General features: G+C 29.3%; 5 protein-coding genes across 8 annotated transcripts; all 5 read left to right on the top strand.

The window, feature by feature from the left end:
• Nucleotides 1–116: 116 nt before the first annotated feature.
• LOC130895732 (zinc finger protein OZF-like) lies at nt 117–2,510 on the top strand. The gene is made up of 2 exons (XM_057803242.1): nt 117–525; nt 952–2,510. Exons 1-2 carry the CDS (start codon nt 231–233, stop codon nt 2,280–2,282), a joined length of 1,626 nt encoding a protein of 541 aa, XP_057659225.1. The 5' UTR covers nt 117–230; the 3' UTR covers nt 2,283–2,510.
• Nucleotides 2,511–3,083: 573 nt separating this feature from the next.
• LOC130895826 (zinc finger protein 91-like) lies at nt 3,084–26,420 on the top strand. The gene is made up of 18 exons (XM_057803377.1): nt 3,084–3,287; nt 3,461–3,645; nt 3,737–3,814; nt 4,149–4,274; nt 4,401–4,484; nt 9,760–9,840; nt 9,893–10,012; nt 10,098–10,175; nt 12,404–12,712; nt 13,455–13,976; nt 18,582–18,755; nt 18,825–18,977; nt 19,577–20,587; nt 21,955–22,107; nt 22,441–22,826; nt 24,435–24,669; nt 24,739–24,894; nt 25,384–26,420. The coding sequence occupies exons 1-18, from the start codon at nt 3,109–3,111 to the stop codon at nt 26,418–26,420; spliced, it is 5,067 nt and encodes a 1,688-aa protein (XP_057659360.1). The 5' UTR covers nt 3,084–3,108.
• On the top strand, nt 14,504–18,100 carry LOC130895731 (gastrula zinc finger protein XlCGF57.1-like). Its single transcript, XM_057803241.1, has 2 exons — nt 14,504–15,720; nt 16,062–18,100. The coding sequence occupies exons 1-2, from the start codon at nt 15,477–15,479 to the stop codon at nt 17,744–17,746; spliced, it is 1,929 nt and encodes a 642-aa protein (XP_057659224.1). The 5' UTR covers nt 14,504–15,476; the 3' UTR covers nt 17,747–18,100.
• Nucleotides 18,476–20,906, top strand: LOC130895734 (zinc finger protein 501-like). 2 transcript variants are annotated; one of them, XM_057803247.1, is made up of 3 exons: nt 18,476–18,755; nt 18,825–18,977; nt 19,577–20,906. In XM_057803247.1, exons 1-3 carry the CDS (start codon nt 18,596–18,598, stop codon nt 20,668–20,670), a joined length of 1,407 nt encoding a protein of 468 aa, XP_057659230.1. In that variant the 5' UTR covers nt 18,476–18,595; the 3' UTR covers nt 20,671–20,906. The 2 variants fall into 2 exon arrangements, with proteins under 2 accessions (XP_057659230.1, XP_057659231.1); XM_057803248.1 differs by lacking the exon at nt 18,825–18,977 and having other exon boundaries at nt 18,496–18,755.
• Nucleotides 20,945–24,461, top strand: LOC130895733 (zinc finger protein 813-like). 3 transcript variants are annotated; one of them, XM_057803244.1, is made up of 3 exons: nt 20,945–21,887; nt 21,955–22,107; nt 24,349–24,442. In XM_057803244.1, exons 1-3 carry the CDS (start codon nt 21,719–21,721, stop codon nt 24,363–24,365), a joined length of 339 nt encoding a protein of 112 aa, XP_057659227.1. In that variant the 5' UTR covers nt 20,945–21,718; the 3' UTR covers nt 24,366–24,442. The 3 variants fall into 3 exon arrangements, with proteins under 3 accessions (XP_057659227.1, XP_057659229.1, XP_057659226.1); XM_057803246.1 differs by having other exon boundaries at nt 20,950–21,887; nt 24,264–24,461; XM_057803243.1 differs by lacking the exon at nt 24,349–24,442 and adding an exon at nt 22,441–23,923 and having other exon boundaries at nt 20,951–21,887.
• Nucleotides 26,421–27,256: the final 836 nt, after the last annotated feature.

Genomic DNA, 27,256 nt, shown 5'->3' on the forward strand with positions numbered 1-27,256 from the left:
CCTTTCTTTTTCCTATAATGGTCCTTCATCATATATGCATTTCGTTACCTTTACAAATACAGTTTAGATAGGTTGGAACAAACCTATTGTTTCTAAATGGTGATTGCTTAACTAGATACGTAGACCATATTATAGAAAAGAAGAAGAATGTATACTCACGTTCAGTGTATATTACATTTTGTGATCAAATAAATATTATTTAATCCTTGATTTGATATAATCCAGACAGAATGGATGTGGAGCAAAAAGTAACTAAGAACGAAATCGAGATTCGAAATGATGTTATTTGGAAAATGAATGTTAAACAAGAATTTAGTGATGAAATTTGTAATGTCGCTTTTCAAAATGTAAATATAATTAGTATGCATCCTATAAAACAAGAAATAATTGACGATCTAAACACAGTTCAAGTATTTGAAGACTTTATGGTGGCCGCAAAAACAGAGGATATTGTTAATAAACCCAAAAATCAAAACAAATTTAAATCTTTAAGAATAAAAACTGAAAATGTAACTAAATCACGAGGTGAGTTACATTGATATGCTATTTATATTCATATTTTTATGTACTTTTATTTTCATCAATATCAGTAATAATTGTAATTAGAATCTTATTAACTAGAGTCTTAATTTGATTGAATTATGAAGAGTTGTGAAGACGGTGATACCATATACTCATTTTCTTCTTTAATAACACAGTTTTTCCAGAGCTTTTGGCGGTTTGCTGAGTAAACATTACTTTTCATTTCTTATTGTGGTATTAGTGCGTGCATATTTATGAAATATTGATTTTTTCTCGCATAACTGTCTTCTGCAATTGATATTGTAAGAACTATAATCAATATTTTATATGAAATCTTGCTGTGCCTCTAATTATTTTAAAAAGAGTAAAAATGTTCAGAAGATACACAAATTTCTAATTTATAAAAACTAGTTGTAGTTTTCTTTACAGGGTTGTTGAAAAATGGAAAACATCTGAATACAATTGGTGGGATTATAATATGTGAGTTGTGTGGAAATTTGTATACGAAACAAAGAGAATTCCTTGGTCATTTTTCTACAAATCATTGTATGAAACAGGAATTTTATCAGAAAAATAAATGTTCAATAAAAATGCAAACAACAGACTCTGAAATAGTTGAAGAAAGTTTGAAAAAGGAAGAAGATATTAAATTTGCTGATAATTCCAAGTCAAGTATATTGAAAAGAAACGATTTAAACTCTAGAAAAAACTTATTCAAATGTGACATTTGTTTAAAAACTTTTTCACGAAAAAGTAATTTAAACAAACATTTATTTATTCATACAGGAGAAAAGCCTTTTAAATGTGAAATTTGTTCACAAGTTTTTTCACAGAAATATACTTTAAATAAACATTTGCACAGTCACGGCGAAGAAAAGCCATACAAAGAAAAAATGCAATTCAAATGTGACATTTGTTTTAAACCTTTTCCTTATAAAAATAAATTGATTATACATATGCGTAGTCACACTGGAGAAAAGCCTTTTACATGTAACGTTTGCGCAAAAAATTTCTCACAGAAAAGTCATTTAACTTTACATTTTCGTAGTCATACCGGAGAAAACCTCTTAAAATGTGAAATTTGCCCAAAAACTTTTTGGCAGGAAAATAAGCTAAAATCACATATGTTTAGTCACACTGGAGAAAAGCCATTCAAATGTGATATTTGTTTAAAAACTTTTTCTTATAAGAACACTTTACTCAGACATTCGCTCAATCACAAAGAAGAGAAGCCTTTCAAATGTGAAATTTGTTCGAAAGGTTTTGTGCAGAAATCTGAGCTAAAAGAGCATTCCTTCAGTCACACTGGAGAAAAACCATTCAAATGTGACATTTGCTTTAGTACTTTTTCATATAAGAATACTTTAGTCAGGCATTTGCTAAGTCACAATGAAGAAAAGCCATTCAAATGTGAAATATGTTCAAAAAGTTTTGTGAAGAAATATAAACTGAAAGAGCATGTACTTACTCACACAGGAGAAAAACCATTCGAATGTGAAGTTTGTTTGAAAAGTTTCACACAGAAATATATTTTAAATGTACATTTGCGCAGTCACATTGGAGACAAACCATTCGAGTGTGAAATTTGCTCCAAAAAATTTTCACAGAAATATACTTTAAATGTACATTTAAGCGGTCATACTAAAGGAAAACAATTCAAGTGTGAAGTTTGCTGGAAATCGTTTAAAAGTAGATATTCTCTGGAAAAACATTTATGTAGATACACAGAGGAAAACCATTCAAATGAAACTATTTCATGAAAGAAACTCATCGAAGTTTGATTTGTGTTTAAAAATGTTAATCGTTTGTAAAGTGTTTCTTATTTATTATTTTATTTCAGAAAGTTATATTTACGAATCCAGTTTATAAAACCTTTATACCTAAAGTATTTTAATTAAATATTTTTTCGTATAGTTGTCAACATTTGTAAAGCACATTTATAAAAATTGTAAAACTTGAACGTTAATTAAATGACTATTCAGTTTAAATTTATGACTTAATCTTCTCAGCCCCTTTTTTATCCCTCTCTGAGAAATATTTTAGATAATAGTCATTCGAATTTCCTTTCCTTTTCTAATCACCACTTTTTTCTTTCTACAAGAAATCAAGGCCAAAATAGTGACTTTAAAAAAGTAATCAGTCAGTCACAACATACCGTTCAAGTTAAATATTCGTAATTATCTTTAATAATAAAATTCTATTTATTAAATTATTAACTCTATATTAATTAATTCAATTTCTTCAATGATTTTTAACGATTTTCGACGTGGATTAAACCAACAGCAATGTGCCGATTGGTGCAAAGAAATGCTGAAAACCATCAATAGCAGTGCTTCAAAAGACGTCTATAAGATCGTGACAGTCGACGAATCATAGATGCGCATAAACTTGAAACTGAACGGTTTATTCTAAATGATTAGGGCCTGTGCACTGGAATAGGAGAAGTTCAGGACGATTTTCAACGCCATCTATGTTATCGGTTTACATCTAAAAGCTTACTTTTTGGTGTTTTATTTTTGAAGTTTGTCAATCTGGATTCTGAAACTAAGTTGCAATCATGCATCGAGAAATAACCAAGATTATTGAATGAACAACGTCCATCTTGCTAAGGTGTTTGATATTGTTTGTTTATTAGCTATTTGCATTTTTGTGCATTTAATACTTATTATTTGTTGCGAATTGTGTTGTCGTGTTTACTTACTCAATATGAGTAAACGAGTAAAGGCCTGTTGTGTACCAGGATGCACAAATAAGCAAGCGAAAAGGTGAGAGTAATATTTACTATTTATCAACATAAAAATATTTAAATTGAAATCAACTTCATATCTAAACGAGAATAACTCTTTTCTCCCTAACTTTATTAATTTGTATTTATGAAATCATTTTGTTGAATGGTTAAAAGTGTTGATGATTTTATCCTTATTTTACTTTTTTATAGACATTCCATTCCTACGAATGAAGACGTTTGCAGAATTTGGTTGCAAAGAATTAATAACCCCAAGTTAATGCTTGCAGATACAGTATTATCATCACATAGAATATGTGATATTCATTTTGAACCAATTTGTAGAAACCCCAATGGCAGGTTAAAAAAAGTTTCCCTGCCAACTCTACATTTACCTAGTAAGTACTTATATTTACTGTGACAATAAACCTCTTATGAATCATAGTGAAAAGTTATGCAGAGGAAAAGAATTGCTATTTTTGTTTGTAGGTTACAAAAAAGGTGAAAATGATATTTTTTGGGTACAGGAGCAACCATATTCATTTTCAACTCCAAAAAAGCTGATAGGTAGGTATGAATTGTAATATATTATTTCCACAAAAATCTGCCTGTTAATTCTTCTAGTCATGTATACAAGATGCTGAATTGTATGAATCATTGTACATTTTGGGTATAGGCATGACTCAAACATTTATGGCAGTTATAAGCAGGTAGTTATTTAAAAACAAAGAGAAATGGATTGATTTGTTTAACATCTATTAACCAAAAGGATTATTCAGTAATATTCAATAATAATTTAGGTGAAAGATAAATGTATATTTTGTATATTGTAGTTGTCCAATTGTTTATTTTTGCTTACGGATTTCTTTTCTCTATTGAGATTAATTGAGACATTTTTTAGAATTGATTGTAAGGACTAGTTCATCTATCAACATCTTTTCTGGCAACAGCCCAATAGAGGGAACAAAAAAACCTGTTAAGGTCTACACAAGGAAGCGATTATTTCAAGCCCTTGTTGAAGAACCTTGTAAGTATGAATTCAAAATGGCAATATTTTTATATATAATTGTAATAGTTGTAGTCACAACTATTCACACTGTCCATATAATAAATTTGAATTGAACCTGAAGTCATGAATTTATATAATTTGTAGGTAGCTCCTCGAGTATCCTGTATGAACCATCAATATCGACTAATGTGGAAACAGATAAACTTGGAGGACGCTCGACTGTGACAGGTAATTTTATTAATTATACCTAGGTAATGAAAGATGCATATGTTAAAACTAATATATTTATGAACATATTTACATAATCCTTATGATCTGAATAAAATATTGAGGAAATGTCTGTCAACTCCTCCAAACGAAATATTTGTTTCTTTATGTCTAACGAATTGATTAACTGGGGCAATCTTTCGAAGATTTTATCAGAAAAACTTTTAGAGTTAAACAGTTGAGTCATGCCTATACCCAAATGTACAATGATTCAAACAATTTACCATCTTGATTACATGACTAGAAAAATTAACAGGCAGATTTTTGTGGAAATAATATATTACAATTAATATCTACCTATCAGCTTTTTTGGAGTTTAAAATGAAAATGGTTGCTCCTGTACCCAAAAAATATCATTTTCACCTTTTTCGTAACCTACAAACAAAAATAGCAATTCTTTTCCTCTGCATAACTTTTCACTATGATTCATAAGAGGTTTATTGTCACAGTAAATATAAGTACTTACCAGGTACATGTAGAGTTGGCAGGGAAACTTTTTTTAACCTGCCATTGGGGTTTCTACAAATTGGTTCAAAATGAATATCACATATTCTATGTGATGATAATACTGTATCTGCAAGCATTAACTTGGGGTTATTTATTCTTTGCAACCAAATTTTGCAAACGTCTTCATTCATAGGAATATAAAAAAGTAAAATAGGGATAAAATCATCAACACATTTAACCATTTAACAAAATGATTTCCTAAATACAAATTAATGAAGTTAGGAAGAAAAGAATTATTCCCGTTTAGATATGAACTTGATTTCAATTCAAATATTTTTATGTTGATAAATAGTAAATATTACTCTCACCTTTTCGCTTGCTTATTCGTGCATCCTGGTACACAGCAGGCCTTTACTCGTTTACTCATATTGAGTAAGTAAACACAACAGCACAATTCGCAACAAATAATAACTTAAATGCACAAAAATGCTAATAGCTAATAAACAAACAATATCAAACACCTTAGCAAGATGGACGTTGTTCATTCAATAATCTTGGTTGTTTCTCGATGCATGAATGCAACTTAGTTTCAGAATCCAGATTGACAAACATTTAAAAATAAAACACAAAAAAGTAAGCGTTTCTCTCCTATTCCAGTGCACAGACCCTGCTTGAGAATTAATTTATTAATTCTAGATCAGCTCTGTCTGCAATTGATACTTTTAAATATTAGTACTCATTATTCAATACACATATGATACACCAAACATCAAAATACAAAGTGAACTATTTGACGTTTATCACTTTCATAACGTACGAATTGGATGTGGAATTCAGTGACGCATGCGCCAAGGTGATGATTGGCTCGCTACGTTCCGCGATAGTAGTGAATGAGCCGTTAGGCATCGTTCGTGAACCGTTTTCAGGAGGATCCTTTCGATAACAAGTATTGTTGAATAGATATCATTTAAACCATTTCAAAAATGCTCCGATTTAACTGGTTGGAACAAACCCATTATTTCTAAATGGTGACTTGTTTAACCAGAGAAGTAGACCTTATTAAAAGAATAGAAGAATAATTTATAATCACGTTCGTTGCTTATCATATTTTTTTCTTCAAATGACTGTTGCTTAATACTTTATTTTTGATATAATCCATGCAGAATGGATATGGAGCAAACAGTAATTAAGGACGAAATTGAGATTCACGATGATTTTATTTGGAATACGAATATTAAATAAGAATTGAGTGATGAAATTTCTAGTGTCGCATTTCAAAATGTAAAACAATTAGTACGAATTCTATTAAACAAGAAATAAGTGATGATCTAAACACAGTTGGAGTATTTGAAGAATCTATGGTCGCCGTAAAAACAGAGGAATGCCCTAATAGGGTTGAAAACCCCAATATTCTAAACAAATTTAAATCGTGCAGCATAAAAACTGAAAAGGGAACTAAATCACGAGGTGAGTAACATTGATTGATATGCTATTTAGATGTAGCAATTTTGATTTCATATTTTTTATTTTCTTCAATACTCAGGACAATTTAAATACTGTTTATTTGGCAATAATTAAAGATGTTCACTAAAGTAATTGTTACTATTGGACCACAAATTTCAAATTTGTAAGAATTAGTTTTAATTTTTTTACAGTGCTGTTAAAAAATATCTCAATAGAATTGGTGAGATTATAATCTGTGAGTTGTGTGGAAATTTAGACACAAAGCAAGCACTTTTCTACAATTCATTATATGAAAAAGAAATTTTCCCAGAAGAATAAATGTTATAGAAAACAGACATTGCTGTAAACGAGGATGTGAAAGATGAAATTGAAATAATTGAAGATGGTTGGAAAAAGTAAGAATATATTAGATCTGCTGATAATTTCAACTTGACAAAGACAAAATTTGAAAAGATATGATTCAAAATCTAGAAAAAATTTATGCAATTGTGACATTTGCCTGAAAAGTTTTCCACGAAAAAGCTTTTACCGAGAAATATTCTTTAAATATACATTTGGACAGTCACAGTGAAGAAAAGCTATTCAAATGTGACTTTTGTCTAAAAACTTTCTAGAAGAAAAATACTTTGAAATTACATTTGCGTAGTCACACAGAAAAGTCATTTAAGTGTGACATTTGTTTTAAACCTTTTCCTTATAAAAATAATTTAATTATACACATGCGTAGTCATACAGGAGAAAAACCGTTCAAATGTGACATTTGTTTAAAAACTTTTTCTCATAAAAACACTTTACTCAGACATTCGCTCAATCACAAAGAAGAGAAGCCTTTCAAATGTGAAATTTGCTCAAAATTATTCCACATACAAGTAATTTAAAGACACGTTTGAGTATCCATACAGGGGTGAAGCCACTCAAATGTGACATGTGCCTAAAAACTTTTACACGGAATTGTAAGCTGATAGACATATGCGTACCCACACAGGAGAAAACCCATTCAAATGCGAAAACTGCTCAAAAACTTTTTCAGATAGGAGTAATTTGAAGAGACATTTGCATAGTCATGCAGGAGAAAACAATTCAAACGTAAAGTTTGGTGGAAATCTATTAAAAGTAAATATTCTTTGAAAAAATGTGTGGATACATAGTGGAAACCATTCAAATGAAACTATTTCATGAAAGAAACTCATTAAAGTTAGATTTGTGTTTAAAAGATGTTAATTGTTTGTAAAGTGTTTCGTATTTATTATTTTATTTCAGAAAGTTTTATTTACGAAAAGAATTTATACCTAAAGTAGTTTAATTAAACATTTTTTCGTTTCTTTTTTTATCTCTTTCTGAGAAATATTTTAGATAATAGTCATTCGAACTTCCTTTCTGTTTCTAATCACTTTCTAAAGAAATCATAACGCCATAATAGTGATTTTGAAAAAGCAGTCAGTCAGAACATACCCTTCAAGTTAAATATTCCCTAATTATCTTTAATAATAAAATTCTAATGATTAAATTTTCAACTCTATATTAATTTATTCTGTTAATGTCATCGACATCATTTTACAACCCTTCAAAAGTTGATGATTGAAAACAATTTTTGCAAATAAAATAGTTCATACGAGGGTCGCTACTTAAGTTTTAAGATATGATGTGAACACTAATGGGAAATGTCAAATCTGACAAAAATGCATCCGAAAGAGGTAACAAAGAGTGTAAAGGGTACTGTTTAGAAAAACTGTGAAAAATATCAGCTCTGTAACTTGTAAATAAAATTTTTTAAAGCAAAATTCCGGTTTAAATTTGAAATACCCTCGTATAACAATAAATGAAGAATGATATTTCACCCTTAAGGGAGCGTTCACGTATTATGTAACGCAATGTTTTAAGATCCTCATCCCCATACCCTTATGATAAAAAAATAAACAATGGTACATGCGTTTATATCTTAAATGATTATTTTCTTTTGTTGTGTTTTGTGTTTTTTATTATGGATCCGATAGAATAAAAAAATTCCTTGTTATTTTCTATAATATCGTCGTTAAATGCCGGTTTACGAACAAAAACATCACGAAAACAAAAAGCAGTTCACACGTCAAAAAGAATGACAAAATTTTTAGGTTAGCGGTAGCATCGTCAAATTTATAAATAGGGTGTAGAATTTGCTAAGAATTTCAAGTTTATGAATCAGTCTTAGGGCATAACCTCAATCAGGATAAAGAAACTCGCCGATGAGGAAGGGGAAAATGAAAAGTAGCGCGCTTCCTGGGTACATGAGCAAAACTAATACGTCAATACATTTTATAGATTTGACGTTAGGTGACACCAGTGGCTATGGTCTACACTCAATCACAGAACACATTGACATTTAGACAGACAACTAGAGGGTTCTTTAGCTGTACTAATCGTATATGGAAATAATAGTTCCCTTTCTGCTTTTTTGGCGGCATATTTCAAATTGTTTCGAAGTATGCCGTCAAAAGCATAAAGGAAACTGTTGTTTCATATATGTATAGTACTGCTCATGCACCAAGAGATGGCGCTGAAACGGAAACTCGAGTTGACATTCTAAAGGAGTTGGTGGATCTTTGTTTCATATAAAGGTTATCTATGTCTCTGGTTAAAAGTGTTAAGTTGTAAAGAAGCATTTTTGTTTATTTAATGATACAGTTATTTTGATACCTAAAATGGGTATGCAAAAGTGTTTAGTGTCAATTTGTGGCCAGGCAACTAAAACGTAAGGATGCAAATGTTTACTAATCTATATTTCTATATTATATATCTTCGGCTTATGTCGTAAATCTCATAACTCTGTTTTTTCTCCAATATGAGTATTTTGATATCATTAGGTAGATAATTTCCGAACGCATCTAACAGATAAAAATTCCGCATTCCTAACCCCAATTTTGGACACATCCGCACTCAGTGTTTATTTACTTGAATTGATTTTTTTTTCATTATGTTTCCAAAATTTTACAACTCGCCACTATTTTTTTAATCGTTAAATTTGATGCTATGGAAATTTACCACTCTAGTTGACGATATATAAAAGGAAAGTAGAGGTTATGTTGAAGTTGGACTTATTTTAGTTTTGCTCTTCCTACTGATGCCCAGTTAAAAACTGTTTGGTTAACCAGGGCAGGTTTTAAGGGCAACATAACAGGAAATTTGAAAGTATGTCCAAAGCATTTCAATCCTTTATGTTTGAAACAAGACGGCAAAGGTTTGGGGTTAGTGAAAGGTGCAGTGCCATCCCTTCATTTACCTGGTAAAGTAAAGTATTTTATTTTTTATTTATTATTAATGTTCAAAAACGCATAAACACTATTTATAGGCTACTCTGTTGTTGGAAACTCCACAGATAATTTCTGGTTTCCACCACAACAAAACGTTCGAATACCAGAAAAAATTAAAGGTGGGTGTACTTACAAGATGTTCGTAATAAGTGTGTCTAATAATATTTGTAGATATACTTACGAGTTTTCCATTAGGCCAAACGTCTTTGACCCCATCTACCTCCACTGAGTTGAAAGTTCAAATCCCTATTAGAGTATATGGACGAAGAAGTCAGCCCTTCATAGACTCTGGTAAGTTTAAGGTAAACCTTTTAATTTTTACACATGTGAATATTGCGTAAGGAGCATACTGCATTTTTCTTTTTTTATTTTACAGAAACTGCATTTATGCTTCAACCGTCAACTTCTCAAGCTGTTGATGACGTACTAGACCCTCCAGTAGGACCATCAAAAGGTAAATATCCGTTATACAGAAATATTTTCACTTTTTAGATCCTTGTATATGTTTTTTTTTTGGATAAACCATCTATTTAGAAATAAAATTTGTTTTTAACCAAATAGCGATTAGAATAATGGAATTACTTTCCTTATTTTTCATATAGTTTTAGAAGAATTGAAAAGTAACTAGTATAAATTTCTTCTTTGCAATAATAATACAATTGAAAAGCAAATAATATTATAATAGATATACAGGGTGTTCCAGGACTTGTTGAGTATTTTGTCGATGACTTTCCCGTAAGCACATTTGTTTTCATCACTTGTTTTTAGTGAAAGAAAAGTACTTAACTCACCTTATCTTCTCATCGATTTGTTGAAAATATCTTCACCTATATTAACAGATAAAAAAATTTCTGGATGTTTAGTTTTACACAATCTTTTATAAAAATTTGCTCTCTACTAGAAATTGGGCCATATAAAAACATTTTTATCTATTTATACAGAGTACTTGCGGGACTGTATGCAAAAAATTTTCGTATACGACCCTTCGTTTCTGAGTTACAGTCCTTTAAAGTTGCAAATCAGAATTTATTTTTAAGTATATTTTCTAAATTATACTTTAGAACATTATTAATTTTTAATGGATGGTTATGTATGTCCATGTAGTGTGTTTGAAGGAATAAAAAATTCTACACTACTATCTGAAGACCAGGGACGGCTCATGCCCAATGGTTAACAATACGTAAGTTTTACAGGAACAACTTGTAGAAGTTGAAGGTATGAAAAATTAATTTTTTGGTCGATTTTTCGCCCTAAAGAGACTCTCTGAAGAAAATTATCATAAATTTAGTATTAGTATTTAGTTTTTTTGCCATATCTCGTTCAATTTTCAAGCAAATTAGTCGCTTAAAACGTGGATATGAAGGGAATTCTATAACCTATAAGTTTTAAATTCCTTTAGTCCTCTATTTTTTTAAGGGCAACGTTTGAAGGGTTCCAAAATGGTACTAGTTATACGTCAGGGTACGATTTGTAAGGTCATTTCTCAGTTAATTTAGAAGTTACAAAAAATTTTGAAAAAGCGAAATATTTTTTGAAAAAAATACCAACTTTTTGTTCCCCGTCAATTTTTATGTATATCCTATAGTTTCTCAGAAATTTCTACTTAAAACGTAATTTTTTTCGAACTGATGTATTCTAAATCGTTTAAACTTCCATAAATCATTATTAGTATGTAAATAAAATGAATTATCACTGTATATATATATATTTTATTGCAATATGGGTACTATTGCTAAGGGTGAAATTGAATAAAAAAAAATTATTAAATCGATTTTATCGATATTTATAACTTTCTCAGTTTTTATGTTAGAGAATTGTACCAACCCTTATTTTAAAGCTTTTTAAAAGTATTTCAAAAAAGATCATATGCAATTTCCTCGAAAAGTTGATCGATTATCCGTTACTCGAGTTTGAATTTTAAAAAAATTTTCATTCGATAAAAATAATCTGCAATAAATGATAACTCGGTTTTTATTATGCCTAAAGAAAATATCATACAACAAATTTCTTTGTTTTTTTATAACCTTCATTTTTGGTTCTCACACTTTTTGTGATAAAATCAAAAATTTTGAGTTATTCATAAAAAATCGTTCAAAAACGTGTTTTTTTTTTTTCAATGGCGCATAACTAAAAAATTATTGATTTTTCAAATAAAATTCTAAGAACGTTTTCTTCTTAAAATTTTGTATTCTCTTAATTTTCGCGGTTATTTTCATCATAGTCGGGGTGGAACTCACCCCTAGGGTAAAACGTCCTCATCGGCGTGGGGTAGATTTTGTCATTTCCTACAGGCTGTCAAAATTTCGATGCAGGTTCATGGAAAATCGGAGTTAGCCTGTACTATATTAAAAAAAAAGAAGAAGAGTTTTTTATTTAATCTAATCAAGACAGAATGAATATGGAACTAAAAGTAATTAAGGACGAAATCGAGATTCGCGATGATTTTAATTGGAAATGTGATATTTGCTTCAAAACTTTCTCATTTAAATTTAACCGACACACCCACGGCCGTTATTCTGACATATATTTTTCTATGGTTATTAGATTGTGACTTTCTTAACTGCACACTTAGATTTAATTATAGAAATAGAAGAAGAATGTTTACTCACGTCGCGGTACTGCATGATCCCACAATTTTTGTTGAAATAACTTTTATTTTATTCTTAATTTTATACAATCCAGACCGAGTGGATATGAAGCAAACAGTAATTAAGGACGAAATCGAGATTCACGATGATTTTATTTGCAATACGAAAGTCAAACAAGAATTGAGTGATGAAGTTTATAGTGTCGCATTTCAAAATGTAAATACAATTAGTACGCGTCCTATTAAACAAGAAATAAGTGACGATCTAAACACAATTCAACTATTTGAACAATCTATGGTCACCATAAAAACAGAGGAATGCCCTAATATGGTTGATAAACCCAAAATTCCAAACAACTTTGAATATTCCAGAATAAAATCCGGAAAGAAAACTAAATCACAAGGTAAGTCACACTCATTGATGTGCTATTAATGTTTTACTTAGAATTTCTTGTATACTTTCATTTTCCTTAGTACTTAGGCCATTTTAAACACTTTTTACTTAGGAATAATCAAAAGGACCTTAGTAAATATGAATGATATTTATTTAAACTAAATATTGAAATAAAATAGAGTCTTTCAGTTATTCTTCAACTTTAAACAGCCCATTTGCCTATTCTAGACCTTCTCCATCTTCAATTACATACACCAACACTCACATTACATTAAATTCTCTAACTCTAGTTTTGATAACCAAATTATCGTTGAAGTTCAATTAAGTTTAATAGTTTTTTAATGTTTGTTGTTGTTGTTTGTTGATTTGATGGGTCAGACACTCTTCGTTTGGCACCGGATGATTTCTTCTTATTACCACAGGTCTAAAATAAATGTGGTCAAAGTTTTGCCGTATCTGAAGGTGTGGTTGATGCGTTCAAATCACATATTTTGAATGTATCTGATTCAGAATGGAAAACATACTTTTGTAATTGATTCAAACGTTTGCAAAAGTTGTATTGATGTTAATGAATATTATTTTGAAAAATATCCAATTATAAATAATTGTTTTTATGTCAATGAATTGTTTCGTTGTTTTAAAATTTCTCTACAAAATTTTGTATCGAAAATTTTTGTTTAATGCGTTATTTACAAAGAGTGAGAGTTTTAGGTACACAGATTTCAAATTCATACCAATTAGTTTTTTTGTAGGGTCGCAAAAATGTTTAAAACATCTGATTCTGAATAGTATCAATGGGATTATAATCTGTGAGTTGTGTGGAAATTTATACACGAAACGAATAGAATTCATTCGACACTTTTCTATTAAACATTGTACGAAACAGGAATTTTACCAGACAAATAAATGTTCTAAAAAAAAGGAAAAAACAGACACTGCTGTCAACAGAAATGTCGATGTGGATGTTAAAAATGAAACAGTTGAAGATGGTTGGAAAAAAGAAGAAGATATTAGATTTGCTGCTAACTTCACGTCAAGTATATATGAATGTCAGAACTTGAAGAGAAATGATGCAAACACAACAAAAAACTTCTTCAAATGTGACATTTGCTTAAAAAATTTTTCGCCAAAAAGTGGTTTGAAAACGCATTTGTGTAGTCACACTGAAGAGAAGAGAAATTCACACGTTCGTACTCACACTGGAAAAAAGCCATTCAGATGTGACATTTGTCAGAAAACTTTTTTAATGAAACGTAATTTGAATATACATCTATGCAAACACACCAGAAAAAAATCCGTACAAATGTGATATTTGTTTAAAAACATTCACGCACAAATCTAGTTTGAATATACATTTGCGTGGTCACACGGGAGAAAAACCATTCAAATGTGACGTTTGTTCAAAAACTTTTTCACAAAAAGGTTACTTGAAGACACATTTAGGCACGTGTGAAAAAAACCATTCAAATGTGGTGTTTGCTTGAAAACTTCACAGCAAATTATATGATACTGATTATACGACACTTTCCTATAATCTACAAGGTGTTTCTTAATGCAACAAATTCGGGAATGAGTAGATAACGTAAAAATAATGCTGTGACAAAAAAATTCTCGTACGACCCCTCGTTTCTGAGTTATAGGCATTTAAAGTTGCGAAATCAAAACTAATTTTCAAAACTAAATTCGAACATTATGAATTTTTAACGGTCGATGCTCATGCCCAATGTTTGTTGATTTAAATAAGATGACTGAATATGATTGTTTATTTTACATAAACATTAATTTTTTGACTTACCACTTAATCTTCTTTTGTTCCTTTCCTACTAACACTCGTCTTTTGCGCCGGCGCCGTTGAATTTGCACTATGCGACAGGAGCGGAGCGAGCGAGAGAGTTATTGAAATAAAGTTCCTAACATAACCCCTCGCTATGAAGAGGTACATATAACCTTAATTCCTCAGCAGGAGACTCTTCCTTAGGAAGTGGTAATCGGCATCAGTTATTAATACCACCAAATTCAGCTAAATATTCCTTGCTCCATCTCTCCCAAAAGTGTTGCTTCAACTGTTGTACCGTGACATTCTATTGTCTTGATTAATTTTCTGATGATGAAATTAGGTGATTTCATCAACAATCCAGTGCCTCAATGAACCTATAAAAGATTAATTGAAAAGAAAACAATTTAATTTTATTATTTTTTAAATAAAGTATCACTTTTTATAACTTCAACTTGCATTTTTATTTCAACGATTATCTAAGGAATCGCAATTTATGACAAATGACGTTTAACGAATAATTAAAGAGAAGAAGAATTTATTTCATATAGGTTACAAACAAAAATTAATTTCATTTATTCATTCTACACAATGGAAATTTAGAAAGAAATGGATGTCCAAAATGTTAAAAAATGGATAATTACGATGGTTTTCTTTGTAAAATGGGGAAATAAATAGTATACATACAATCAACCAAGAATTAGTTGGATATTCGAAAATTATACTGTTGGAACCAAAACAAGAAGAAACTGTTTAAATAATAGCAATGTTAGAAACTAACTCAATTTTTTTCCAAGTTTATTCAAAACATTTTTTTCAACTAATGGATTGTTAGCTTAGTATTTAATTTGTCTATGAAGGATTTTAATTTGGGTAAATAGTCTTATCAGTGAAAAAATAAGAAGAATTCAAGATGGCAGCTTGAACAATGTACAACAACAAAATTAATCTCGTAATGTAGTAGAAATAATAAAATAGAACTGTAATAATAAATTTTACAATGGAAGTAAAACGAGAACCAGAAAATTGTTCCACAGAAGAGGAGAAGATTGATATCAAAAAAAGTAGTTTTCCGAATTTAATTGTTGATAAAAGTAATATTATACAACAATGTAATATTAAAATCGAGTCGGTTTCAATAAAGCAGGAAAACGACACGTATAATTTAGAACAGAACGAGATTATTGATGGCAAAGAACCAAAGTTCGACTTGGTTAAAATAAATGATAAAAAATTGAGATTGGGTATGTAAAAGTCATTATTTTATACTGTTTTTGGTTTTACTAGTTTACTTAAAGAAAACACAATCAGTCATTATAGGCTTAATAATCACACTTTATATCGAATAAAGCCGTTTTTGTAGTAACTCAGAAGTATTAAAGTTACTTATTCTTTTCTATTAGATATTACTTTCCATTCCCTATTATAAAAACTAATATTTATGTCCTATCATTAACTTATGTCTGTTATCTAATCAAAATATTTTCTATTTCTAATATTGGTATCATTCCATTTCAAATGATACATTTTTTATCCTTTTTATACAAATTTGTGGGACTAAAGATTGGCTTAAATTTCCTTGCAGGGTTATTAAAAAATGGAAAACGCCTAAATCCAAATAGTATTGCTAGATTTATGATCTGTGGGTTTTGTGGAAATTTATATACGAAACAAGTAGAATTTCATTGCCATTTTTCAACAAATCATTTTATAAAAGAAAATAAATTATATTATAAGACTAAATTTAACCACAAAAATAGAAGTTATACTAAAAAACGAACTAAAATTCCTAGAAATCTTGATGAAGATATTAAAAATGATATTAATATGGCAGAAAATGCATTGAATTCAAGGATGCAGGGAACTGGGAATGTATTCAATGTGACAATTAACTCAAATAGATATTTGTATATTAACACTGGTGAAAAGCCATTCACATGTGACATTTGTTTGAAATCCTTCTCAAAGAAATATAATTTAACAACACATTTACTTTGTCATACTGGAGAAAGGCCTTTCAAATGTGACATTTGTTTGAAAACCTTTTCACTGAAATCTAATTTAAATGCGCATTTACGTGGTCATACAGGAATAAAACCATTCAAATGTGATATTTGTCTCAAATCGTTTATGACAAAACAATTACTAGAGAGGCATTTGTTTTGTCACACAGGCGAAAAACCATTTAAATGTTTAATTTGTTCAAAATCATTTTCAAAGAAATGTAATTTGAAAACACATTCAATCAGTCATACTGGAGACAAGCCCTTCAAATGTGACATTTGTTCAAAAACTTTTCCAGTGAAAAGGGATTTAAATAAACATTTATTTAGTCACACTGGTGTGAAACCATTTGAATGTGAGATTTGCTTGAAAACTTTTTTACATAAAACTAGTTTAATGACACATTTGCGTTATCATACAGGAGAGAAACCTTACAGATGTGACATATGCTCAAAAGTATATTCAGAAAAAGTATGTTTAACAAGACATTTGCGTAGACACACAGGAGAGAAACCATTTAAATGTGATATTTGCTCAAAATGTTTTTCATGGAAAACTAGTTTAATCACACATTTGCGTAGTCACACAGGAGAAAAACCATATAAATGCGACATTTGCTTGAAAACTTTTTCGTGGAAAACTAGTTTAATTGGACATTCTCATAGTCATACTGGAGAAAAGCCATACAAATGTGACGTATGTTCGAAAACTTTTCCACTGAAAAATAGTTTGAATACACATTTGCGTAGTCACACAGGAGAGAAACCATTCAAATGTGACATTTGCTCAAAAACTTTCCCACTGAAAAGCAGATTGAAAATCCATTTTCGTAGTCACACTGGAGAAGAACCATTCAAATGTGACATCTGCTTTAAATCATTTTCACAAAAATGTAATTTGAATACACATTTGCGTGGTCATACAGGAGAAAAACCATTCAAATGTGACATTTGTTTGAAAACTTTCAAATTAAAAGGTAGTTTGAATACTCATTTCCGAAATCACACCGGAGAGAAACCATTCAAATGTGACATCTGTTCGAAAAGTTTTCCTCTGAAACATAGTCTTAATATGCATTTGCACAGTCACATAGGAGGCGAACCATTCAAATGTGATATTTGTCTTAAACCTTTTTCACAGAGATGTAATTTAAATACACATCTACGAACTCATACAGGAGAAAAGCCATTCAAATGTGACATTTGCACCAAATCTTTTTTAACAAAACAAAGTTTGGAAAGACATTTGATTTGTCATAGAAACTAAAATGAGACAAATATTAGAGTATAAGAAACTTTTTCATATTTAGAAGACCACTGCAGGTATTTTTTTCCTAAACAACTCTGTACATTCCACCTATTGTTTTTATTAGTTGAACTAATTTTCAATTTATTTTTTTGAATTGAAATATTAAGTAGATACTAATGAAATATTAAATATATTTTTTTATCGAACCTGAAACCAAGTCACATGCTCTTCCTACAGTACTTGTATTATTTGTTGACTTTTTATAATGATACCAAAATTATTTATTCTATATTTGTTAATGTTGATTTATTACGTGTATTCAATTATTACAACTAAATGTTGGAAAACATTAAATTATATCACAAGCGAAAACGTTGTTTTTTTCTAAACTCTGTATCGAGGTTGTGAGTTGTGATGGATTTACCTTAGTAGAAGAGGGTTAAGTGGAATAGAATACAAAGAGCAAAAAAAAGAAAGTAGTTGAAAAAATGGAATGCTCGGCATCGAACCCCAAAAGTAAAAGCAAGACGCCAGTCACATATTCTTTCTACATCATTTTTCAATTTCTTATCATCATATCTTGACATAAAACTTATTCTTTGCACCTTCTTTCATTCTTAAATAAATGGATGTAGTACTAATTACTAGTCCTTCTGAAATATGTTTTTCAATCAGAGCTACAAAATAAGAAAATTTCGTTCATGTACATTGCATTTGTTATACGTAATTTTTCTATGGTGTCAACAGTAGTTCCAGATTCCATCAACATAGAAATAAAAAAGAAGATTCCTGAATGTCATAGTTCAATTTTTGGATAAATAAACAAATTTATTCTTAAATTAATATGAAACAGTATTAGTCTATGTAATGGATGTGAAACAAGAGCTAGAAGATGCTTTCATTGAAGAGGAAAAATTTGATATCAAAGAACATAATATCAAACAAGAAAACGACAAACTAACATCTCATAATGTTAAAATGAATGAGATGATTTATGAAGAAGAATTGAAGTTTAAATTGGAAACAGGTAACTAAAAATCACTATTTTATAATGAACTATTCAGTATTTTACTAATTGTTTCGAGTTTAAAAATAGATGAGATCCATTCAGATGAAACTTACTCTAATGATAATTTTAATGATGGTTTGAAAAAAGGTCTAGTTAATTATCAGGCAAGAATATTAAAAAGAAAACTACAAAGAAATCGAACGTCGTTCACAGATTACCAAATTGTCTTATTAAAGGAAGGTTAGTTGATATTTACAAACTTGGATATAACATGGTAAAATATATGTTAAGATAATAGAGTAAATATAATTTGGATATAATAAAATTTTGATAGCTAATTCTTATTCTATATACTACCAACACACAATTTACATGTCAGAAAAGATTTAGTAACTAGACTTTGTATACTATCTATAATTTTAGAGCATAGTACATATAGAAATAAATTTTTCATAAGTGACCACCCCCAGTCAAAGTTTAAACTCAGTAGTATATTTATATAATTTTATCACTGATAAATGATTTTTTTTCTAATTTTGCTTTTGATTGATTCTAATGATGAAGTAATATGTTAACTTATCTCTCTTTTTCTATCAGTCTTCAACTGATTTCATGATTCTTTTCCACAGGTTGTGATTATGTACTTTTTCTTCTTCTATCTATTTACCAGGCATCTTTTTAAGCCTTTAAGGATCTTATTATTGATGGGTATATATACAAATCCTTCAGTTATTCATAAGACCTTCACTTCTCTCGTATAATTTTTATAACTGCCAAAATATGTATCCACACGAAATTTTTAAGGTAGACTCACACTATATAATGATTATTACTTACAGGAAATTTATCTCGTCAGAACTATATGAAGCTTGAAGGTATTTTCATTTGTAAGATTTGTGGAAACTTATGCGCTAAGAAATTTGACATCCTCCATCATATTTTCACACATTTTGTTAAGAAACCTCGTCGAAACCTAATTCAGAAAGAAAGACTGTTGAAATGTGGTTTTAGTTTAATGCCGTTTTCTAAAAGTACTAGTTTAATTCGAAAAAAACTTGTCCAAAAAGATTGTGGCACTTTAAGTGTATATAAACGTAGTGCAACTTCCAAAAAACCCGTTTTTTGTAATATTTCTCCGAAATCTACTTTACTCCAACATACTGGCGGAAAATTACCGTACTCTGATATTTCCACAAAATCTCTTACGTCTTCAAGTTTAGTTGAACACAAAGGTATTAGCATAGACAGAAAAACATTTAAATGTGACATTTGTTCGAAAACTTTTACAAAGAAATCTAATTTGAATAAACATTTGTTAAGTCACACTACAGAAAAGCCTTTCAAATGTGATGTTTGTTTGAAGACTTTCTCATGGAAACATCATATGAATAGACATTATGTAAGTCACACCATAGAAAAACCATTTAAATGTGATATGTGTTTGAAAACTTTCGCGCAAAAACCTAATTTGAAAGTGCATTTGCTAAGTCACACCGGGGAAAAACCATTCAAATGCGACATTTGTTTAAAATCTTTCTCGCAGAAACATCATTTGAAAATACATTTGCTAAGTCACACTGGAGAAAAGCCGTTCAAATGTGATGTTTGTTTGAAAAGTTTCACACAGAAATCTTATCTAAATAGACATTTGCTAAGCCACACTAGAGAAACAGCATTCAAATGTGACATTTGTTTAAAAATTTTCTCACAGAAGTTTCCTTTGAATAGACATTTGTTAAGTCACACAGGAGAAAAACCATTCAAATGTGACATTTGTTCAAAAACTTACACGCGGAAAGATTATTTGAATGAACATTTGGTAAATCACACTGGAGAAAAGCCTTTCAAATGTGATGTTTGTTCAGAATCGTTTGTATCTAAATATCGTTTGGTTGTTCATAAACGTTTTCACACTAGTGAACATATTGTTTAATGTATCATCTGTTCGAAGTGATAAGTCAGAGAGAGTATCGCCAGAATCTTGCATAATCTGCTTTAATGGCTAATTAATATCCGCGGAAGATACTTTTTGGTCTTAAATGACACATGGAGAGACAAATATACAACATTTTAATTAAAAGTTTCTTATATATTGTGATTTTCTTTTTGTATATAATTTGCTGTAAATTAAATTTATGTTTTGTAATAATAAACGATTATATGAGAAAAGGAATTGATTTTAATTTTTGCACACGTACCTTCAATAATCTCTGCCTGGTTAAAATAAAAAACAAGAAGTTTTACCTATTATTTTTATTTTTTCTTCCAAGTATCTTAATTCAAATTAAATTTCCAATAGTTCCAAACAGTTTCTTTTAAAAAACTATCTTCTGCCATTTATCTACAAGAATAAGTGTTTCATGTTCTCAACATTTCATTAATGTATGTTTTTATCGAACCCCAAAGCTCAAAGTTAGATTGCAGTCACATGTTTTTTCTACAAGATTTCATTTGTATTGTAATTTTTTATAATCATATCAAAAATTTCTATATTGGTTAATGTTGATTCACATGTATTTAATAATTACAAATCAACTGAAGAAAACATTACATTTATTATATTAACAATGTAAAACGTTTTTCTAAATTTTAATTTTTTTAGTATCCCCTATACACTAATTTTTATATAGCACGCCTATGGTAAAGCGAATATTGCCTTCTCCCATATGCTAGAACCAACTTTGGCATAAAACTTATTTATTGCTCCTCCTTCTACTTTTAAATAAATAGATGTTGTACTATATCGGGCTAGTTGCTTGCCCTATTCAAATTTGTTTTTCAATCAGTATACAAAATTTAAAAAATTGCGTTTGTTCTGGGTAATTATAAAAATTCTATGGCATCCGTAGAGCGGTAATCAGTAGTTCCAGATACAATCAACATAGTAATAAAAAAGAAGATTTCTAAATGTCATAGTTCAAATTGTGGATAAATAAACAATTTTATCCTCAAATTGATATAAAACAGTATAAGTCTATATAATGGATGAGAAACAAGAGCTAGAAGATGCTTTCATTAAAGAGGAAAAATTTTATATCAAAGAACACGATATCAAACAGGAGAACGACAATTATTTAATACAAACATGTGATGATGTTAAAATGAATGAGATGATTTATGACGGAGACCTAAAGTGTAAATTGGAAACAGGTACCTAAAAATAACTATTTTATAATAAATTTGCTATAACTATTCAGTATTTTACTAATTGTTTCAGACATAGAAGTAGATCGGATGCACTTTGATGAAACTAACTCTGGTAATTTTATTGCTGGTTCGAGTATAGGTCCAGTTAATGATCAGGCAAGATTATTATTTAAAACGAATCGAACGTTGTTTACTGAAGACCAAATTGACTATTTGAAGGAAGGTAAGTTGATATTTACAAACCTATATGTATATTCGTATGGATACAGTTGATATTGAATCTAATTGTGAAAAATGTTTGAAGACAACATGGTAAAATATATATTAATAAGGATAATAGAGTATCCGTTATTAAACATAGAAATTAATATATTGAAATTTTAGTAGCTAAATCATAATTCCTGTAAAAGAAAGTGCAACTTCTAGAATATTAATACACAAATGAGTCTACATATTGATTTCATTCAGTAAACAATACTTATTGAGCTCCATACTTTATATGTTCCTGCAAAATTTTTAAGGTAAATTCACACTTTATAATGATTATCACTTACAGGAACTGTATCTTGTTGGAAGCATATAAAGCTTGAAGGTATTTTCATTTGTAAGTTATGTGGGAACTTGTATGTAAGAAAATTTTACCTCTACCATCACCATTTTACTCAACATCTTGTCAAGAAACCTCTTCGTAACATAATTCAGAAACAAAAGTTCAGATTAAAACAAAATGTAGTAAACGAATCTGTTCAAACAATGAGTATATTAAAGACGAAACATGCAAATAAAAATGAATTTCGTGTGGATCAGTTGCAGGATTTGATTAATCAAATTAAATCATTTGCAACAAAATCCAGAAGTGATATTCTTACAAAATCTTCTACATCTTCAAGTTTAGATGAATACAAGAGTATTTGCATTGGCAGAAAACTATTTGAATGTAATGTTTGTTTAAAAAGTTTTTCACAGAAATCTTATTTGAGTAGACATTTCCTAAGTCACACCGGGGAAAAACCATTCAAATGCGACATATGTTTAAAAACTTTTTCACAGAAATCTCATTTAAATGTACATTTGCTAATTCACACTGGAGAAAAACCATTCAAATGTGACATTTGCTTAAAAACTTTCTCACATAAATCTAATTTGAATGTACATTTGCTAATTCACACTGGAGAAAAACCATTCAAATGTGATATTTGTTCAAAAACTTTCTTACTAAAATCATACCTGAAAATACATTTGCTAACTCACACCGAAGAAAAACCAATCAAATGCGACATTTGTTTAAAAACATTCTCAAGAAAATATGATTTGAATAAACATTTTCTGAGTCATACCGGAGAAAAACTATTAAAATGCGACATTTGTTTAAAAACATTCACAAGAAAATATAATTTGAATGTACATTTACAAAACCATAAAGAAGTGAAACCATTCAAATGTAATATTTGTTTCAAAAGTTACTCACATAAACATCATTTGAAGGAACATTTGCTAATTCACACTGGAGAAAAACCATTCAAGTGCAACATTTGTTTGAAAGCATTCTCAAAAAAATATCATTTCAATAGACATTTGATAATTCACACAGGAGAAAAGCCATTCAAATGCGATATTTGCTCAAAAACTTTCACACACAAATGTAATTTGAATAGACATTTGCTAAGTCACACTGGAGAAAATGCGACATTTATTTAAAAACATTCTCAATAAAATATCATTTAAAGGAACATTTGCGTTCTCACACGGGAGAAAAGCTTTTCAAATGTGCTGTTTGTTGTGCAAGGAATTGCATGCAATTTCTTCACCCAAAAATAACCTCATACCAATAAATTATGAAACTGTGGAGTCACAATCTGATGACCCAAGACAGTGCTCATTCCTGATCTTCTTCGATATTATTTGGAGAGACAAATCTACAACATTTTGACTTACAGTTTCCAATATATTGTTATTTTCTTTTATTACATGATTATATGATATAGTTTGATGTAAATTAAGTTGATATTTTGTAATAATAAATGATAAAATGAAAAAAATTGCTATCTATTACTTCCCTTAATTCCGCCAGGTACCTTAATTGAAACCGATTAATCAAAGTACAAACGGACACCCCCTGATTTTACATTATATACTATTTAACCTCACGTTAAATATTTTATTAGTTAATATTTAAACTTGAAATTAATATCGATTCATAACTTGACTTTCATAACATAAACAATTTTGGATAGACATAAAGAAAAAACCTCTGTTTTCTAAGAAACTGCATTAATCATATCAAAATTGTTTTTTCTATGTTGGTAAAGGTTTATTTACATTTATTTAATAATTACAAATGAACTAAAAAGAAAATTAATTTTCTGTTCTTTTTTTTAGTACGCCTATGGTAAAACGGATATCGCCGTCCGCCATATGCAAAATTGAATTCATGTAAATATATATTCCGTTCTGTGTTCTATAGAGTCTGTATTGGGGTAAACAGTAGTCCCAAATACATTCAACGTATAAATAAAAAAGAAGATTTCGAATTGTCGTAGTTTAAACTAGGGATTAGTAAACACATTTATCTCAAAGTACACTAAAACAGTATTTACATTCTTTGTAATGAATGTGAAACAAGAGCTAGAAGATGCTTCCATTAAAGAGGAAAAATTTGATATTGAAGAACATGATATCAAACAGGAAAATGATGTAAATTATTTACAACTAGCATGCGATGATGTTAAAATTAAAATGAATGAGATGATTTATGACGATGGCCTAGAATGTAAATTAGAAACAGGTACTTGAAAATAACTATTTCATAATGAACTTTGCCATAGCTATTTCAGTATTTTACTAATTGTTTCAGGCCAAAAAATATATGAGATGCATTCAGATGAAACTTACTCTGGTGATAATTTTAATGTTGGTTCGAATATATGCCCAGTTAATGATCAGACAAGATTAATATTGAAAAAGAATAAAACAACTTTCTCTGATGCTCAAATTGACTGTTCAAAGAAAGGTAAGTTGACATTTATTAACTTATATGCATATTCCTATGGATATAGTTGATATTGAATACAATTGTGAACATGTTTAGACACAACATGGTAAAATATATATTAATATAAGGATAAAAGAGAACCCGTTATTAAACATAGAAGTGAATATCATAGTTTTAGTAGCTAAATCATAATTCTTGTAAAAAAAATTTCGTTTCTATGTGAATTGATGGGTAGAATTATTCAATTTCTGTGATTGGTTTCCCTGTTTTTTGCTTCAAAGAGCATCGTGCAAGAACAACTTTTGTAGGATTTTGCTCGTCTTCAAAAACCAATACAGTCCTTTGTTGTTTAGTTTTTTGAAGCAATTAAAAAAACACGGTATATAACATGATATTGCATTATCAGTTTTCGTACAGCTTGATGTTTTTTTTGGCTGTTCCACACTGTAAATGTTAATATGGAATTTTTAAGGTAGATTCTCACTATATAATGATTATCACTTACAGGAACTTTATCTCAACAGAAGCATATAAAGCTTGAAGGTATTTCCATTTGTAAGTTATGTGGAAACTTGTATGTTAGAAAATTTCACCTCTACGATCACCATTTTACACAACATCTTGTCAAGAAACCCCTTCGTAACATAATTCAGAAACAAAAGGTTAGATTAAAACAAAATGCAGTAAATGAATCTGTTCAAACAATAAATATATTAAAGATGAAGGGTGCCAATAAAAGTAAATTATGTGTGGATCGGTTGCAAGGGTCATTTAATCAAATTAAATCACGTGCAACAAAATCCACTAGTGAAAGTAGTTCAATTAGAAAGTCTCGTATTCATAACGGAGAAAACATCAAATGTGACATTTGTTTAAAAACTTTCTCACACAAATCTAAATTGGATATACATTTGCTAATTCACACTGGGGAAAAACCATTCAAATGCGACATATGTTTAAAAACTTTTTCACAGAAATCTCATTTAAATGTACATTTGCTAATTCACACTGGAGAAAAACGATTCAAATGTGACATTTGTTTAAAAACTTTTTTACATAAATCTAATTTGAATGTACATTTGCTAATTCACACTGGAGAAAAACCATTCAAATGTGATATTTGTTCAAAAACTTTCTTACTAAAATCATACCTGAAAATACATTTGCCAAGTCACACCGGAGAAAAACCATTCAAGTGCGACATTTGCTTAAAAACTTTCTTACATAAATCTAATTTGAATGTACATTTGCTAAGTCACACTAAAGAAAAGCCATTCAAATGTGATATTTGTTTAAAAACATTCTCGCAGAAATTTTCTTTAAATAGACATTTGTTAAGTCACACTGGAGAAAAACCATTCAAATGTGACGTTTGTTTGAAAACATTTTCAGAAAAACATAAATTAAAAATACATTTTCTAAGTCACACTAAAGAAAAGCCATTTAAATGCGATGTTTGTTTAAAAACTTTCTCGCAGAAATTTTCTTTAAATAGACATTTGTCAAGTCACACCGAAGAAAAGCCATTCAAATGTGATGTTTGATGTTTGTTCAAAATCTTTTGCATACAATGAGAGAGTGAAAAGCAAACTTCTCAATCTCCTAAATGGTTCAAGAAAGTCGAAATAAATTTATAGAATCCAATTTTGACCAAGAACGTTCAATTTTTGATTATATTAAACCCATAAAACACCATTTTGGACCAATTGAACTTAGAAAAACCAATTTTTGACCTAATTAAGTTTAAAACTTCCAATTTTTCCATATTGTTTGAAGCGCCATATCCACAACATTGTGATACACAGTTTCCAATATATTGTTATTTTCTTTTAGAATTTAATTATTTGCTGTAAATTAAGTTTATATTTTGTAATAATAAATGATAAAATGAATTAATAAATTGCTTTTAATTGTTGCACCTATCCTACCTTCAACAATCTCTGTCTAGTTAACATAACAAATAAGAAGTCTTATCTATTATTTTCATTCATTCCGCCAAGTATCTTAATTCAAATTAATTAATCAAAGTACTTCAGTTATTTTATTTATGTCTCAACGGACACCCCCCCGAATTGGAACTTCAGATCGATTTTACATTATACACTATTCAACACGACTTACTTGATAATAATTGCAATGTGGCTACTATATGAGATTTATTTCAAATGCCACTATTTTACAAATATTTTATAAATACGTATTTCAATTTAAAATTAGTCTTATTTAGTACCTATCTTCTTATTATTTTGCAGAATCTATTTCGTGAATAAAAAATTTTAATAAACATGAAGTTAGCAATGTAAATATCTCGATATTTTTAAATTAATTTCGCTATTATACATCGATTATTTTCTGATATATCTCGATACAAACGTTAAAG

The sequence above is a fragment of the Diorhabda carinulata genome, chromosome 6 (assembly GCF_026250575.1).
Source record: "Diorhabda carinulata isolate Delta chromosome 6, icDioCari1.1, whole genome shotgun sequence".
Classification (NCBI taxonomy): Eukaryota; Metazoa; Arthropoda; class Insecta; order Coleoptera; family Chrysomelidae; genus Diorhabda; species Diorhabda carinulata.